This window comes from Muntiacus reevesi, chromosome 10 (genome assembly GCF_963930625.1).
Source record: "Muntiacus reevesi chromosome 10, mMunRee1.1, whole genome shotgun sequence".
Taxonomy (NCBI): Eukaryota; Metazoa; Chordata; class Mammalia; order Artiodactyla; family Cervidae; genus Muntiacus; species Muntiacus reevesi.
The window spans coordinates 75,412,544-75,430,645 of NC_089258.1; the positions used below are offsets into that span (position 1 = coordinate 75,412,544).

Here is an 18,102-nt window from a genome sequence, read left to right on the forward strand (position 1 = left end):
TTTCCATTGTATATTCTTGCCTCCTTTGTCAAAGATAAGGTGTCCATAGGTATGTGGATTTATCATGGGCTTTCAATTCTGTTCCATTGATCTTTATTTCTGTCCTTGTGACAGTACCATATTGTCTTGATGACCGTGGCTTTGTAGCAGAACCTGAAGTCAGGCAGGTTGATTCCTCCAGTTCCATTCTTCTTTCTCAAGATTGCTTTGGCTATTTGAGGTTTTTTTATATTTCCATACAAATTGTGAAATTATTTGTTCTAGTTCTGTGAAGAATATCGTTGGTAGCTTAATAGAGATTGCATTGAATCTATAGATTGCTTTGGGTAGTATAGCCATTTTCAAAATATTGAAATATACAAGCAGCCCCCGCAGCTCAATTCCAGAAAAATAAATGACCCAATCAAAAATGGGCCAAAGAACTAAACAGACATTTCTCCAAAGAAGCCATACAGATGGCTAACAAACACATGAAAAGATGCTCAACATCACTCATTATCAGAGAAATGCAAAGCAAAACCACAATGAGGTACCATTACACTCCAGTCAGGAGGGCTGCTATCCAAAAGTCTACAAGCAATAAATGCTGGAGAGGGTGTGGAGAAAAGGGAACCCTCTTACACTGTTGGTGGGAATGCAAACTAGTACAGCTGCTATGGAGAACAGTGTGGAAATTTCTTTAAAAACTGGAAATAAGACTGCCATATGACCCAGCAATCCTACTCCTAGGCACACACACCGAGGAAACTAGACCTGAAAGAGACACGTGCACCCCAATGTTCATCGCAGCACTGTTTATAATAGCCAGGACATGGAAGCAACCTAGATGCCCATCAGCAGACGAATGGATAAGGAAGCTGTGGTACATATACACCATGGAATATTACTCAGCCATTAAAAAGAATTCATTTGAATCACTTCTAATGAGATGGATGAAACTGGAGCCCATTATTCAGAGTGAAGTAAGCCAGAAAGATAAAGACAAATACAGTATACTAACACATATATATGGAATTTAAAAAGATGGTAACGAAAACCCAATATGCAAAACAGAAAAAGAGACACAGATGTACAGAACAGACTTTGGGACTCTGTGGGAGAAGACGAGGGTGGGATGTTCTGAGAGAACAGCATTGAAACAAGTATATTATCAAGGGTGAAACAGATCACCAACAGATGCATGAGACAAGTGCTCAGGGCTGGTGCACTGGGAAGACTCGGAGGGATGGGATGGGGAGGGAGGCGAGAGGGGGGATTGGGATGGGGAACATATGTAAATCCATGGCTGATTCATGTCAATGTATGGCAAAAACCACTACAATATTGTAAAGTAATTAGCCTCCAACTAATAAAAATAAATAAATAAAAAAGAAGGGAATATTTCAAGCAAAGATGGGCCTGATAAAGGACGGAGACACTGAAGATCTAACTGAAGCAAAAGATATTGAGAAGAGGTGGCAAGAACATGAAGAGGAACTATACCAAAATCCTAAGAGATGATGCTGTTAGAGTGCTGCACTCAGTAAATCAGCAAATTTGGAAAACCCAGCAGGGGCCACAGGAGTGCAAAATGTCATCTTTCACTTCAACCTCAAAAAAGGGCAATGCCAAAGAATGCTTAAACGACCTTACCATTGTGCTAATTTTACATGCTAACAAGGTTATACTCAAAATCCTTCAAGTTAGACTTCACAAGTACATGAACGATGTAATTCCTGATGTACAAGTTGGGTTAGAAGAAGCAGAGGAGCCAGAGATCAAATTTCCAATGTTCATGGGATCATGAAGGAAGCAAGGGAGAAACAGAAAAACATCTACTTCTTCACTGACTATGCTCTAACCTTTGACTATGAATCACAACAAATTGTGGAAAATTCTCAAAGAAATGCTTGTACCAGACCACCTTACCTCTCTTCTGAGAAACCTATATGTGGGTCAAGAGGCAACAGTCAGAATCAGACACCGAACAACTGACTGGTGCAAACAGGGAAACGAGTAAGAGGTTTTATATTGTCACCCTGCTTATTAAACCAACAAGCAGAGTGCATCATGTGGAACGATGGGCTGGATGAAGCACAAGCTGTAATGAAGATGGCTGAGAAATATCAACAACCTGTGATGTGCAGATGATACCATTCTAATGGCAGAAACTGAAGAGGAACTAAACAGCCTCCTGATGAAAGTGAAAGAGGAGAGTGAAAAAGCTGGCTTAGAATTCAACATTCAAAAATCTATGATCATAGCTTCTGGTCCCCTCACTTCCTAGCAAATAGATGTGAAAAAAGCAAAAGCAGTGACAGATTTTATTTTCTTGGTCTCCATAATCACTGAAGACAGTGCCTGCAGCCATGAAATTAAAAGACACTTGCTTCTTCAAAGTAAAGCTATGACAAACATAGACAGTGTACTAGAAAGCAGAGATACCGCTTCACCAACAAAGGTCCGTATAGTCAAAGTCATGGTTTTTCCAGTAGTCATGTACTGATTTGAGAATAGACCCATAAGAAGGCTGAGTGCTGAGGAACTGATGCCTTTGAATTGTGGTTCTGGAGAAGACACTTGAGAGTCCTGTGAATTGCAAAGAGATCAAACCAGTTTATCCTAAAGGCAATCACACCTGAATAATCAATGGAAGGACTGATGCTGAAGCTGAAGCTCCAATACTTTGGCCAGCTGGTGTGAACACTCTGCTCATTGGAAAGACACTGATGCTGGGAAAGATTGAGGCAAAAGGAGATGAGGGTGGTGGAAGATGAGATGGTTAGATAGCATCACTGAATCAGTGGATATGAATTTGAGCAAACTCTGGGAGATAATGGAGGACAGGTGAGCCTGGCATGCTGCAGTCCATGAGGTACCAAAGAGTCATACATGACTCAGCAACATGCAGATTGCTAGAAATGCACTTGGAAAACAGTACTTGCTCAATAAATGCCAGTTACTGTTGTTCTTGTCATTATTATTATTATTGTTATGACTCTTTTTAGCATTCATCCTTCTTGATCCAGGAGTCCATTAATTTATATCAAGTCTGTTATGTAACAAAATCTGTATGATATAAAAATACATGGATGAGGATGCTTCTTGTCAGAGTCTATAGTGACAATCCCTGGAAATAACATCATTACCCACCAATACTATATACCATGCATTCTCACTACTAAAAATCAGTGGAAATATACATACAGAAAAAGAAAATATATGCTGCTATTAAATAAGACACTTGCAGAAGACAATGTGCATTTGAGGAAAGAAATCATTTTTTACATAAGTTTCTGTGTTTTATTTCAGGTAAAGATGAAATTTAGGTTAGAAAGTCATGAAGTGATACACACAAGTTATTGATGTTGGTTTCCTCACAGAATGAAAGCAGAAATATGAAGACATTAAAAGTATATACTATAGCAAAATGAGACAAACTGAGAGTGTAACATCAAACAAAATGCATGAAGTCACATAATTATGTATAATGACATGAAACAAACAAACTGAAGTATGGGCAGATAACATTAGTTCATTTATAATTGTAATTAAAAGTAAGGAGTTACATAAAATGATGTTCATGTATTTCATATGCTCTAATATCATTATCATTGAATCTGAATATTACACTTAAAATCTAATGATAATGACTCAAAAGTCTAATCTGACATGAATTAACAAGAAGACAACATGTTAAATAAAATACTCATGACTGAATGTTTAGGCTTTAATGTAGACTCAGTTATAGGAAGCGATTAGAAACTTAAGAAACTAAAAACAACTCTATGAAAAGAAGAATGTCCACTTACTGTTTTTCAAGTGGGAGAGTGTATGTTTTCTTGGCAATTTGGATGGAATAGGTGACCTATAGCAAAGGATTCAGAGAAAAAGTAATTATTAGATATTTCAAATCTCTGAAAGTCAAAAGTCCTAATTTTAAAAAATATATACTCTTTCATATAAACAGGGATGATATCATGTATCAAAATTACATATGCTGGAGAAGGAAATGGCAACCAACTCCAGTCTTCTTGTCTGCGAAATCATATGGACACAGGAAGGCCACAGTCCATGGAGTCTCAAAAAGTCAGAAATGTCTAAGAGACTAAAATTAACAAAAACAAACTGTATATCTCCACTTCTACAGAGGTATCCTGTTACAGTTATCTTTCTTCAATCTTGGAACGTATGACAGAATTAATCATAATCCAAGTTACATAAACTCTAGGATTATAAATCTACTGCAAAAGTAAGAGCGTTGGTTATTAGCATTAAAGTCTCTTAAACAAATTTTCACTTAAAATGATTACATTTATAAATGTTGAGTAAACTTTGAAGAAATTTGAGTTTTCTGATCGTTCCTTATTTTACAGTTTTCAGAGAAAATAAAAGGAAAATTAAAGGCTACAAAGCAAGTTCCCTTCTAAGATAAAACAAAATGAGACTAAAATCTGATGTTCACCTAAAGGCACCATTCAGAAAGCTAAAAGGCAGTTCTTCTACTAAAGGATGATATCTGTAATTCAGATTCTATTGGTCAGTCTGCATTTGTGTGAGTCTCACTTCTAACAGTACATCTCTTCCTTCTCATTTTCCTTAGTCTATCTCACCAAATGTTCTGTTTTACCTTCTTCTCAGAAATCAATTTTTGACATTGGGAATCTGAACTACTTCAGTTTACTTATTTTTTCGTTAATTCTACCTCTTCATTTAAGGAGAATCTTTAAGAATTTTAAGGTTATAGATATTTTTCTATTTTTAAATTTCCAACCATTTTCTGTCACTTACTTATTTGTGGATAGGAGTATATTAATCTATTATATGAACTTGAGAGCATGATACACGTTTTTCTTTGCAATTTTTTCATTCTCATTCATTATTTATTATTTAATATTGATTACAGTTTATGAACTCTCCATCAACGCATGAACCATGTACAAATATATTTTTAAATTTAAAATAAACACTCAAGAGTTTTTTCCAACACCATAGTTCAAAAGCAACAATTCTTCTGTGCTCAGCTTTCTTTATAGTCCAAATCTCACATCCTACATAATACTGGAAAAACTATAGCCTTGACTAGACGGACCTTTATTGACAAAGTAATGTTTATGCTTTTTAATATGCTGTCTGGATTGGTCATAACTTTCCTTCCAAGGAGTAAGCGTCTTTTAATTTCATGGCTGCAATCACCATCTGCAGTGATTTTGGAGCCCAAAGAAACAAAGTCAACCGCTGTTTCCACTGTTTCCCCATCTATTTGCCATGAAGTGATGGGACCGGATGCCATGATCTTAGTTTTCTGAATGTTGAGCTTTAAGCCAACTTTTTCACTCTCCTCTTTCACTTTCATCAAGAGGCTTTTTAGTTCTTCTTTGCTTTCTGCCATAAGGGTGGTGTCATCTGCATATCTGAGGTTATTGATATTTCTCCCGGCAATCTTGATCCCAGCTGTGCTTCATCCAGCCCAGTGTTTCTCATGATGTACTCTGCATATAAGTTAAACAAGCAGGGCGACAATATAGAGCCTTGACCTACTCCCTTTCCTATTTGGAACCAGTCCATTGTTACATGTCTAGTACTAACTGTTGCTTCTTGACCTGCATACAGGTATCTCAAGAGGCAGGTCAGGTGGTCTGGTATTCCCATCTCTTTCAGAATTTTCCAGTTTATTGTGATCCACACAGTAAAAGGCCTTGACATAGTCAATAAAGCAGAAATTGATGTTTTTCTGGAACTCTATTCCTTTTTCGATGATCCAACGGATATTGGCAATATGATCTTTTGTTCCCCTGCCTTTTATAAAGCCAACTTGAACATCTGTAAGTTCAGGGTTAACATAATGCTGAAGCCTGGCTTGGAGAATTTTGAGCATTAATCTACTAGCGTGTGAGATAAGGGAAACTGTATAGTAGTTTGAGCATTCTTTGCGTTGCCTTTCTTTGGGACTGGAATGAAAACTGATCTTTTCCAGTGCCGTGGCCTTTGCTGAGTTTTCCAAATTTATTGACATATTGAGTGCAGCACTGTCACAGCATCATCTTTCAGATTTTGAAATAGCTCAACTGGAATTCCATCACCTCCACCAGTTTTGTTCATAGTGGTGCTTCCTAAGGCCCACTTGACTTCTCATTCCAGGATGTCTGGCTCTAGGTGAGTGATCACACCATTGCAATTATCTGGGTCGGAAAATCGTTTTTGTGCAGTCCTTCTGTGTATTCTTGCCACCTCTTCTTAATATCTTCTGCTTCTGTTATGTCCATACCATTTCTGTCCTTTATTGATCCCATCTTTGCATGATATGTTCCCTTTGTATCTCTACTTTTCTTGAAGACATCTCTAGTCTTTCCCATTCTATTGTTTTCCTCTATTTCTTTGCATTGATTGCTGAGGAAGGCTTTCTTATCTCTCCTTTATATTCTTTGAACTCTTCATTAAGATGCTTATGTCTTTCCTTTTCTCCTTTGCTTTTTGCTTCTCTTCTTTTCACAGCTATTTGTAAGGCCTCCTTAGCCATTTTGCCTTTCTGCATTTCTTTTTCAGAAAGAATGAAGGGATGGAGCCAAAGCAAAAACAACACCCAGTTGTGGATGTGACCAGTGATGGAAGGAAGGTCCAATACTGTAAAAATGCAATATTGCATAGGAACCTGGAATGTTAGGTCCATGAATCAAGTCAAAGTGAAATTGGTCAAGCAGGAGATGGCAAGAGTGAATGTCGACATTCTAGGAATCAGCAAAGTAAAATGGACTGGAATGTGTGACGTTAATTCAGAAGACCATTATATCTACTACTGTGGGCAGGAATCCCTTAGAAGAAATGGAGTATCCATCACAGTCAACAAAAGAGTCTGAAATGCAGTACTTGGATGTACTCTCAAAAATGACACATTGATTTCTGTTCCTTTCCACGGCAAACAGTATCAGCAATATCATGGTAATCCAAGTCTATGCCCTGACCAGTGAAGCTGAAGAAGCTGAATTTAATGGTTCTATGAAGACCTACGGAGAAGGAAATGGCAACCCACTCCAGTGTTCTTGCTTGGAGAATCCCAGGGGCCGGGGAGCCTGGTGGACTGCCATCTACAGGGTCTCACAGAGTCGCACATGACTGAAGCGACTTAGCAGCAGCATGAAGACCTACAAGACCTTTTAAAACTAACACCCAAAAAAGATGTCCTTTTCATCATAGGGGACTGGATTGCAAAGATAGGAAGTCAAGAAACACCTGGAGTAACAGGCAAATTTGACCTTGGAGTACGGAATGAAGCAGGGCAAAGGCTAATAGAGTTTTGCCAAGAGAATGCACTGGTCATGGCAAATACCCTCTTTCAACAACACAAGATAAGACTCTGCACATGGACATCAGCAGATGGCCAACACCAAAATCAGATTGATTATATTTTTTGCAACCAAAGATGCAGAAGCTCTATACCGTCAGCAAAAACAAGACCGTCAGCTGACTGTGGCTCAGATCATGAACTGCTTATTTACAAATTCAGGCTTAAATTGAAGAAAGTGGGGGAAACCACTAGACCATTCAGGTATGACCTAAATCAAATCCCTTATGATTACACAGTGGAAGTGAGAAATAGATTTAAGGGACTAGATTTGATAGACAGAGTGCCTGATGAAATATGGACTGAGGTTTGTGCCATTGTATAGGAGACAGGGATCAAGATCATCCCCAAGGAAAAAAAGAAATGAAACTATTTAACCATCTAAAGTTTGAAACATTTTATGATGTTACATATAAGATACTCTATAGTTAAGGAAAATAATGACAGGGCTATTAGTAATTATCATAAAATTAACTCCTAACTCTACCCATAAAAGGAAAAGCCAACTACAACTCTCATACACACTCATTAAAAATTTATGTGTCTGTGTATGTATGTCTCTAAAACTTCCTTCAAATTTACTGCCTTTAGAAAGTGAGATAGCCATTCACTTTCTTAACAAGTCTCTGCACTGCCTAGATTTCATTTTACAATGTACATAAGGGACACACTTTATCATGTTATATAAAAAATAATATTACTTTTATTTTTGCAAAGATATACATATACACATACATGTTAAATACAGGCATGAAGATATTATTTATATACTGTTATCTTAAAATCATGCTACAAGTTAAATATTTGTATGGCCTCATTTACATACGAGATACATTTAAATAGAAAATTTAGTAGACCATAGACTCCTTTCTGTGTAATACGAATTCAAGGCATCTCTTTTCTTTGAACCTGTATTTTAAAATTGTTTCATAAGGTTTATATTTACTTGAGAAATGAAAAGAAAGCACTTGCTCTCCTCAGACAAAACGTCTCTTGAACACAATCTTTAGAACACATAATGTCATGAAGGCACGCATCGATTTGGTTCTTGCACCCCAGTAAAAATAAAACACTCTTTTATTTTAAAGTGATTTGTTAATTACATGCGTTTCTGAAATACTGCCATCTTTGGTGTTTGTATCAGTCTTCCGTGGCACTGTAATTTGTAGAAGTGATGTTTCAGAGTCTGCAGTAAGGAAAACAAGAGTGAGCATTCCCCAGGGCATGACCGCATCCTTTCTCACTTGTCCTCTCCAATCACATCACTTGTGGATCTTCCAAGCCCCAGTGCGCGCGCAGCCGCGCACGTGCACGCACACCCACGCACGTGTATGCACACGTGCACCCCCCCCCCCCCAAATAACATACCGTGTAGAGTTTTAAGAAGATGTCCCCTGGACCCCATCCAGGATCCTCCCCACCCCCACCCCGTCTCCCTAGAAGACCTGTGTCCCCATCTGGGAGTGAAGGACAACTATCCCAGTTCTGCTCTGATACCTCCGACCAGCGGGCCTGGCAGAAGTCTGAAACTGGGCCGGACTCCGACCAGACCCGCCCGGGCCCCCCCAGCCTGGCCTGGGCTTCTGGGGCCAGGAGGGCAATCCCTCCACCTCCGCACCGAGGGACACTGCGAGGATGGGCCCCCCTCCTATCAAGCAGGGTCCTCACTTACGATGGCCCGCTGAGGCCAGCCGGCCCAGCCCTGTGAGGATTAGCAGGAGAGGTAACATTACGTGGCCGGCATCGCCTCAGGGAAGGCGGTTGACTGGACGTAGCTCGCGCCGTTCGCCAAGCACGGCGGGGATTGGGCGCGCGGTCTGGGAGGGGCGGGGCTGGGCTGGGGCTGAGGGGCGTGGCTAGAGGGCAGAGAGGAGAGGCAGGGTTGGAGGGTGGGGCTGGAGAGGGGCGGGGCTAGAGGGCGGAGAGGAGGGGCGGGGCTGGAGGGTGGGGCTGGAGAGAGGCGGGGTTGGAGGGTGGGGCTGGAGAGGGGCGGGGATAGAGGTCGGAGAGGGGGGCGGGGCTGTAGGGTGGGGTTGGAGGGGGCGGGGATAGAGGGCAGAGAGGAGGGGCGGGGCTGGAGTGTCGGGCTGGAGAGGGGCGGGGCTGGAGGGTGGGGCTGGAGAGGGGCGGGGTTGGAGGGCAGAAGAGAGGCAGGGCTGGAGCGGCGAAGGGAGATTTAGGGGTAGGAGTGGGACAGGTTTTGGCTGGTTGAGGCTCGAAGGCGGGTGAAGTGTGGTCTGAGGCAGGATTTTATTTGGTCTCTGAGTTCCCTCGAACTCTTATCGGATTTCGTGGACTATAGCCTATGCTGCTCTGTCCATGGATTTCCCTGGCAAGTATACTGGAGTGGATTGCCATTTCCTAGTCCAGAGCGTTTTATGGGACCCAGGGATGGAGCCCAGGTCTCCTGCATTGGCAGACGGATTCTTTACCACTGAACCAACTTGGAAGCCTATGATTGAAATAGATGGCTGCAAAGCCTTTAAGAAAAACATCCCTGCAATGTGAAACTGGCAAGGGTTGAACTTTATTCTCAAAAAGAGTTGCATACACCTTCTAGGAAGTTAGCGGTTATACATTTTTAAAGGAAGTTTGGGCTTCTCAGGTAGCACTAGTGGTAAAGAACCTACCTACCAATGCAGGAGTCTCTGGAGCTGTTGGTGAGACCCTGGGTTGGGAAAATCCTCTGGAGGAGGAAATGGCAATCAACTCCAGTATTCTTGCATGGACAGAGGAGACTGGCAGGTTACATACAATCCATAGGGTCACAAAGAGTCAGACACGACTGAAACCACTTAGTAAATACCCAAGCAAAGCAAGTGTCTGTTTGCATGAGTCTGGGAGATAGAAGTCCTCCTTCATTTCTGGTACTAGAGAAGATAAATATTTTTATCTTACAGGTTTTTTACCCTTACATTATGTATAGAAAAGCAACAGATTTGTCAACTAGTTTATACGAAAATTGCATGTGTGTGTACTGAGTTGTGTCTCACTCTTTACTACCCTTATGGACTGTAACCAGCCAGGCTCCTCTGTCCATGGAATTCTCCAGGCAAGAATACAGGAGTGGATTGCCATTTCCTTCTCTTGGGGATTTTCCTCACCCGGGGTTTGAATTTGTGTCTCCTGCATCATCTGTGCCTTCTGCATTGGCAGGCAGATTCTCTACCTCTGAGCCACCTGGGAAACATGAAGATTTCTGAAACTGCTAATGACTAAGCAACTGAAATGATCGTGACAAACATTCAGGAGAGGCAGATTTGTACAAGATTTGGGAGGTAATATGCCTGGTTGAAGCTTTGTTGGTTTCAGGTATTTATGGGCTAGAAAGTATTCAGACTTGAAAGTATTTATGGAAATAAAAGTCTGGATCCCTAGAATTTGAGCTGAACATGTACGTTTTCAGATGATGATAGATACCAATACTATACATGGAGAATGCTAAAGATGCTACTAGAAAATTACTAGAGCTCATCAACGAATTTGGTAGAGTCCCAGGATACAAAATTAGTGCACAGAAATCTTTGCTTTTCTAAACACTAACAATGAAACAGAAATTAAGGAAACAATTTTATATACCATTGCATCAAAAAGAATAAAATACCTTGGGATAAACTACCTAAGGAGACAAATAGACCTGTACTCTGAAAACTATATGACACTCATGAAAGAAATTGAAGATGACACAAATATTTGGAAAGATATATCACGTTCTTGTATTGGAAGAATCAGTATTGTTAAAATGACTATACTACCCAAGACAATGTACAAGTTCAATGCAATACTTATCAAATTACCAATGGCATTTTTCATATATCTGTAATAAATTTCTTTTAATTTGTATGGATGCATGAAAGACCCCAAATATTCAAAGCAATCTTGAAAAACAAAAATAGATATAGAAGAATCAGTCTCCCAGAGTTCAGACTATACAAAGCTACAGTAATGAAAGCAGTTAGGTACTGGCACAAAAATAGAAATATAGGTCAATGGAACAAGACTGAATGCCAAGAGATAAACTGTACACACCTAAGATGAACTAATCTATGACAAAAGAGATGAGAACATACAATGAAGAAAAGACAGCCTTTTCAAGATATGGAAGCAACCTAAATGCCCATTGAGAGATGAATGGATAAAGAAGAAGTGATATATTTATACTATGGAATATTACTCAGCCATCAGTTCAGTTCAGTTGTTCAGTCGTGTCCAATTCTTTGCGGGCCCACGGACTGTAGCCTACCAGCCTCCTCCCATGGGATTTTCCAGGCAAGAGTACTGTAGTAGGTTGCCATTTCCTTCTCCAGAGGATCTTCCGCACCCATGGATCGAACCCTGGTCTCCCGCATCATAGGCAGATGCTTTACTGTCTGAGCCACCAGGAATGTCTTGTTACACACAAGGGTCTCCCATGAAAACATGAGCAGCATTTTCAGCAGCCACATTGCAGGCCAGTAGGTTGGTGTGATAGGTTGAAATGTTGAAAGAAAATGACTACTATACCTGGCAATTTGTTGTTCAGAATTGAAGGAGAGATAAGAGTTTTAAAGACAAGCACAGTCAAAAGGAGTTTATCACCACTAGCCCAACCTTATAACAAATAATAAATGGAGTTCTTTAGGAAGACATATAAAGTACAAGTCTCTATGGTAAAGGTAAATATATGCTAAAATTCAGATTAATTGAATATTTAAATTAGTTGATTAAACATAAAGGTGGTATGCTTAAAAGTCAAAAGTAAGGAAAATAATAACTATTACAATATGATAAGGTATATACAACATAAGAGCATAAAACATTTTGAAGAGGGTAAATATTTTCTAACTTGAGTTTTACAATATATTCAAACATCAGTTATCCAATTGAAATAGACTGTTAGAGATATATGTTTCTATATGCAAGCCTCATGGTAACCATACAGCAAATACAAAACAAACCAAAACCAGAAAAGTGGATGTGCAGAAGACAAAAAGGAAGGACATGTCTAAAGTGAACCAAAAAGGAATGCAGAAAAAGAGCAAAAGAGGAAAGCAACATAGGAATTACAAAACAACCAGAAAAAAAAAGAAACACTATGAGAGTAAACCTGTACCTATCAATAATTATTTTTAAAGCAAATAGGCCAACTTTGTCAATCAAAAGACAGAATGGATGGTGGGTGAAAAGCAAGACCCATCACTCTCCTGCCTACAAGTGACTCCCTTCAGATATAAGGACACAGGAGAGTAAAAGTTGAAGGGATGGCAAAAGGTATACCACATAAATGGAAATGAAAAGAAAGCTAGGGTAGCTGTACTTATATCAGAAAAATTGACTTTAAAACAAGTACTATATTTAGAGACAAAGAGAGGTATTGTTTATTGATATAGGGGACAATTCATTAGGAAGAAACAACATTTATAAATATATACATACTCAACATGGGTTAGTCGCTCAGTCATGTCCAACTCTTTGTGACCCCATGGTCTGTCCATGGAATTCTCTAGTCAAGAATACTGGAGTGGGTTGCCATTCCCTTCTTCACTGGATCTTCCTGACCCAGGGATCGAACCAGGGTCTCCTGCATTGCAGGCAGATTCTTTACCATCTGAGCCACAAGGAAGCTGCCTGAGTCTGCAGGGCTTCCCTGGTGGCTCAGATAGTACTCAACATAGGAACACCTAAATATATAAAGCAAATATTGATAGAAATAAAAGCAGAAACATACAGTAATGCAATAATACTAGGAAACTTTAAGTACCTAGGTACTTCATTTGGATAGATCTTCCAGGCAGAAAATCAACAAAGAAACACTGGCTTTAAATGAAGCCCTAGGCCTGATTGACACATATTTACAGAACATTCCACCTAAAAGAAATAGAACTCACATTCTTCTCAAGTGTATGTGGAGTATTATTCTGGATGAATTTTATGTTAAGCCACAAAATAAGTCTCAACCAATTGGAGAAGTTGGAAACCATATCACACATATTTTACAACCTCAACAGCATAAACCTAGACAAGAAAACTTGAAAAGTCAAAAATATGGGGAGACTAAGCAAAGTACTACTGAACATTCATGTTTCAACAAGATTTTCAAAGAAAATGAAAAAAAAATACCTTGAGAGCAACAGAAATGGAAATGTAATATACCAAAATTTATGGGAAGTAGACAAAGCAGTTCTAAGTAGAAGTTCATGGTCTTGAACCACTATTTCAGTAAAACTAAAATAACAAAATTAAACAACTTAAGTTTGTACCTCCAGGAACTAGAAAAAGAAGAGCAAATGAACTCCACATTAGTAGATGAAAGGCAATGCCAAAGATTAGAGTGGAAATAAATGAAACAGAGACAAAAAAGGTAGTAGAGAACAATCCATGAAGCCAATAAATTGTTCTTTGGAAAAATAAACAAGATTGAGAAATACTTAGCTCAGCTCTCCAAACAGAGTGACTGAACTACTCCAAAAAAGAGAGGGCCAACACTTTAAAAACTAGTAATGGAAGAGAATATGTTGCAACTAATATCACAGAAAAAACAAAGAATCATAAAAGTATACTACAGAAAAACTATTCATGGCAATTTGGAACACCTAAGAGAAATGGATAATTTCATCAGAACATAGAACTCTGTGAGACTGAACCTTAAAGAAAAACAGAAGCTGAACAGATTGATTACTAGTAAGAAAGCTGAATGAGGAATCAAAAACCTTCCAACAACCAAAAATCCAGGACCACTGGAGAATACATACAATACATACAAATCCTTCTCAAACACTTCCAAAAAATTTAAGGGGAGGGAACATTTTAAATCAACATTTTATGAGGCCAGCATGACCTTGATAGCAAAGCAGACAAAGATAGCACTAAAAGAGAAATAGTATTGTCTGATATCCCTAGTTGAGTTGGATGGAAAAGTCCTCAACAGGATATTAGCAAATCAAATTCAACAGCACGTTAAAATGATCATATACCATGACAGAGTGGGATTTATTCCAAGGATGCAAAAGTGAGTCAACATCTGTAACTCAATCAATGTGTTATGCCCCATTTACAAAAGGATAAAAATAATATGATCATCTCAATAGGTATAAAAAAAGCATTTGAAAAAATATGACATCCATTTATGATAAATATGCTTAACCCAGTAAATATGGAGAAATGTACTTCAATATAATATGACTATATATGACAAACCACAGCTAATATCACATTGGACAGTGCAGTGACTTCCCTGGTGTCCAGTGGTTAAGATTCCAAGCTTTAACCGTAGGCATCATGGGTTTGATCCCAGGTTGGAGGACTGGGATTCTGCGTGCCACTCAAGTGTCCCCAAATCACAAAAATATGTAAAACAAACAAAACCAACAAACAAAAAAAAAACCAACAAGTAGTGTAAAGATGGATGATTTCCCTCTAATATCTGGAAACAAGACAAGATTGCCCACTCTTGCCATTTTATTGAAAATCATATTGAGAATGTTAGCCAGAGAATTAGGTGGGAGAAAGAGATAAAAGACATCTAAGTCAGAAAGGAAGAGTAAAATTGTCAGTGTTTGCAAATGACACGGTTTTGCACATAGGAATCGCTAAAGACTCCACTAAAAGCTGTCAACAGTAGTAAACAAATTCAGTGACTTTACAGGACCCAAAATTAATGTATAGAATACCTTGTGTTTCTATACAGTAATAGCACACCATTAGGAGGAGAAATTAAGAAAGCAATCTCATTTATAATAGCATCAAAAAGACTAAACTACCTAGAAGTAAATTTAAAAGCCACGAAGGTAAAAAAAATCTGTGCTGAGAAATACAAGACATTGATGGAAGGAATTAAAGAATACATAAGGAAATGGGAAGAAATGCTGATGGATAGGAAGAATGAATATTTTTTAAATGTCTATATCACCCAAATCAATGTAGAGATTCAATATAATCCCTATCCAAATTCCCCTGACGATTTTCACAAGCAATCCTGAATTTGAATGCGTCTTGAATAGCCATAGCAAAAGACCCTGAATGCCACAGAAATTTTGAGAAAGAAGAACAAAATTAGAGACATCATGTACCTGATTCCAGGACTAAGACAGACAAAACGCACATGAGCTGTGAACATCTGTGCTGTTCAGTATATGGAGGTATTCAAAGAATTATGGAGATTTGTCGCAGGGACTTAAAGCAGTTTGAAGGGGCAAATCTGAAACAGTTTGAAAGTCATATGTTATGCTTTAATGGATTATAATCCATTCAGTGTCATAGTGTAATATGAGTCCATATTTACATAAATTTATGAATTGAAAATAAGATTAGAAATGAGATATTTACATGAAACTTCTCTACAAATAATTAAATGATAAGGAAAGAAAGAAATGTTAGAGTGAAGACTGGCAGGCACACCTTAATCAACTGTTCCAAGTGACTTTTATCAGACAGATAACAAGTCAAAAGCATGTGCCCCCTGTTTGGTCGCAACGGAGCAGACAGACTCAGCAATACTTCTGTGATGCAGTTGCCAAGATGCATAACCTCAGTCTAACTATGGGGAAACATTTCATAAAGCTAAACTGAGGGACTTGTTTCTAAATAATCAGTCTGTAGTCAGAAAAACTTTTCAATATCAGAAATTTAACAAAAAAAGCAGACAACTAAACTAAGGAGAAGTGAAGTGTTAGTAACTCAGTTGTGTCCGACTCTGCGACCCCTTGGACTGTATCCTGCCAGGCTCCTCTGTCCATGGGATTTTCCAGGCAAGAATACTGGAGTGGCTTGCCATTCTCTTCTCCAGGAAACTAAGAAGATGGGAGAACTAAGTGCAGTGGTTGATTCTGAAGTGGATCCTTTTGCTCTAAAGTGCTAATACTGTGGTGAAGGGGAAATTTGAACCTGAAAAGATGATTAGATGTTAACAATGTGTCATTGTTTCCTGTTAGTGAAGGCCGGTTTTAAGAGAATTCATTTATATTTAAGAGTTCTATGTGAAAATATTTAGAGTCATCAGGGTATCCTATTGGCAACTTACTCAACTGGTTCAGGAAATAAAATTTGTTCTTTGTATTTCTTATGATCTAAGTGTGAGACTGTTACAAATTTAAAGAAAACTCATTCAACAGTACACTTACAAATATGGAAATATCAAAATAAAAAGAATCTAGGATTTATACTTTCTATATATCCTAAGAGTTTAAATATTTTAATTAATTGTTCTACCAAAGCACAAATAATTCTGGCTTTTAATTAACACAATAAACCATCATTTATTCCTTCAGTTTTCCATATTATTCCTGGTTTGTTTCATTTTTTTTTAATATTTGTTAGTGCTTCTTATAATAATTATAATTATGATGGGGTTGTGAATGATAATGAAAATAATATAGCAAGACATACTTAAATATAGCTTTTATGTGCCAGCTTTTACTTTGCTGACCAAGTCCACTTCATCAAAGCTATGGTTTTTCCAGTAGTCATGTATAGATGTGAGAGCTGGACATATAAAGAAAGCTGAGTGCTGAAGAATTGATGCTTTTGAACTGTAATCTTTGAGAAGACCCTTGAGAGTCCCTTGGACTGCAAGGAAATCAAACCAGTCAATTCTAAAGGAAATCAGTCCTGAATATTCATTGGAAGGACTGATGCTGAAGCTGAAACTCCAATACTTTGGCCACCTGATGTGAAGAATTGACTCATTTGAAAAGATCCTGATGCTGGGAAAGACTGAAAGCAAGAAGAAAAGAGGACAACAGAGGATAAGACGGTTGGATGGCATCACTGACTCGATGGGCAAGCTCTGGGAGTTGGTGATGGACAGGGAAGCCTGCCGTGCTGCAGTCATGGGTTTGCAAAGAGTCGGACATGACTGAGAGAATGAACTGAACTGAACTGATGTGCCAAGCACTGAATTGTTTTATATTCTCATTCATGCAACCTTAACATCCTCTACTTATTAGATGTCTATTATACTGAATTACAATAGAAATGAACTTTTTCTTTTATTACTGAAAGTGAAAGCCGCTCAGTCCTATCCTACTATTTGTGACCCCATGGAATATACAGTTCTTGGAATTCTCCAGGCCAGAATACTGGAGTGGGTAGCCTTTCCCTTCTCCAGGGGATTTTCACATCCCAGAGATTGAACCTAGGTGTCCGGCATTGCAGGCAGATTCTTTACCAGCTGAGCCACAAGGGAAGCCCATTCTTTTATTACCAATTGTATTAAAAATAAAGCACTCTGCACGTCTCTAAGTGAAGTTCTATAGCATGTTATTGAAGAGAGTTAACTTTGATACTGATTTTATTCCTTTTATCGGAAAAATATAATTTAATTTTAGACGTTCCCATGGTGTAAAGTTTTTTAGCAGTTGCAGGTGCATAGATGAATTTAAACATACAGTGTCTCAGCCTGAATTTGAATGTCTTCAGAATCGAGCAATTTCAAAAGTGGTTCCACTAAGAGCTGCAGTTTGTGGCAATTCAGTTTTGGAGCCACCAAAACAATGTGATTGTGGTACAGTGAAGGTTAGTGGTAAACATTAACAGCATCTAAAGATTTGTTTTTGTATTCATCATGTAGTCTTACATAGATATGATATGAATGGGAGGATTTTAAAAAAATATTGCACCATTTTATCAGATAGCTAAGATGGGAAGATACATGGTAAACTGACTCATCCTGAATTTGAAGAATTTCAGTATGGGGTAAGTGCAGCTTGGTTAAAGAAGTGAATTTTCCTTATTGTGTGAACATTACCTAATTTTCGTATCAGAAGCACCAATTCCAACAATAGTATAATTATCACTTGAATTGG

The 18,102-nt window shown here is 38.5% G+C and overlaps 2 protein-coding genes across 2 annotated transcripts in view; both read right to left on the reverse strand.

Annotated features, from left to right (window-relative positions):
- Positions 1-9,051, reverse strand: part of LOC136176386 (A disintegrin and metallopeptidase domain 3-like) — a 117,456-nt gene extending 108,405 nt beyond the window's left edge. Inside the window, exons 1-3 of the mRNA XM_065946537.1 lie at positions 8,994-9,051; positions 8,425-8,507; positions 3,792-3,847 (exon numbers count right to left, since the gene is read on the reverse strand). Of these exons, the coding sequence (XP_065802609.1) occupies positions 3,792-3,847; positions 8,425-8,507; positions 8,994-9,051 (197 nt within the window). The remainder of the gene's footprint in view (positions 1-3,791; positions 3,848-8,424; positions 8,508-8,993) is intronic.
- A 181-nt stretch (positions 9,052-9,232) lies between these two features.
- LOC136176387 (A disintegrin and metallopeptidase domain 3-like) overlaps positions 9,233-18,102 on the reverse strand; it is a 143,244-nt gene continuing 134,374 nt past the window's right edge. The window contains exon 22 of the mRNA XM_065946538.1: positions 9,233-9,558. Within this exon, the coding sequence (XP_065802610.1) occupies positions 9,233-9,558 (326 nt within the window). The remainder of the gene's footprint in view (positions 9,559-18,102) is intronic.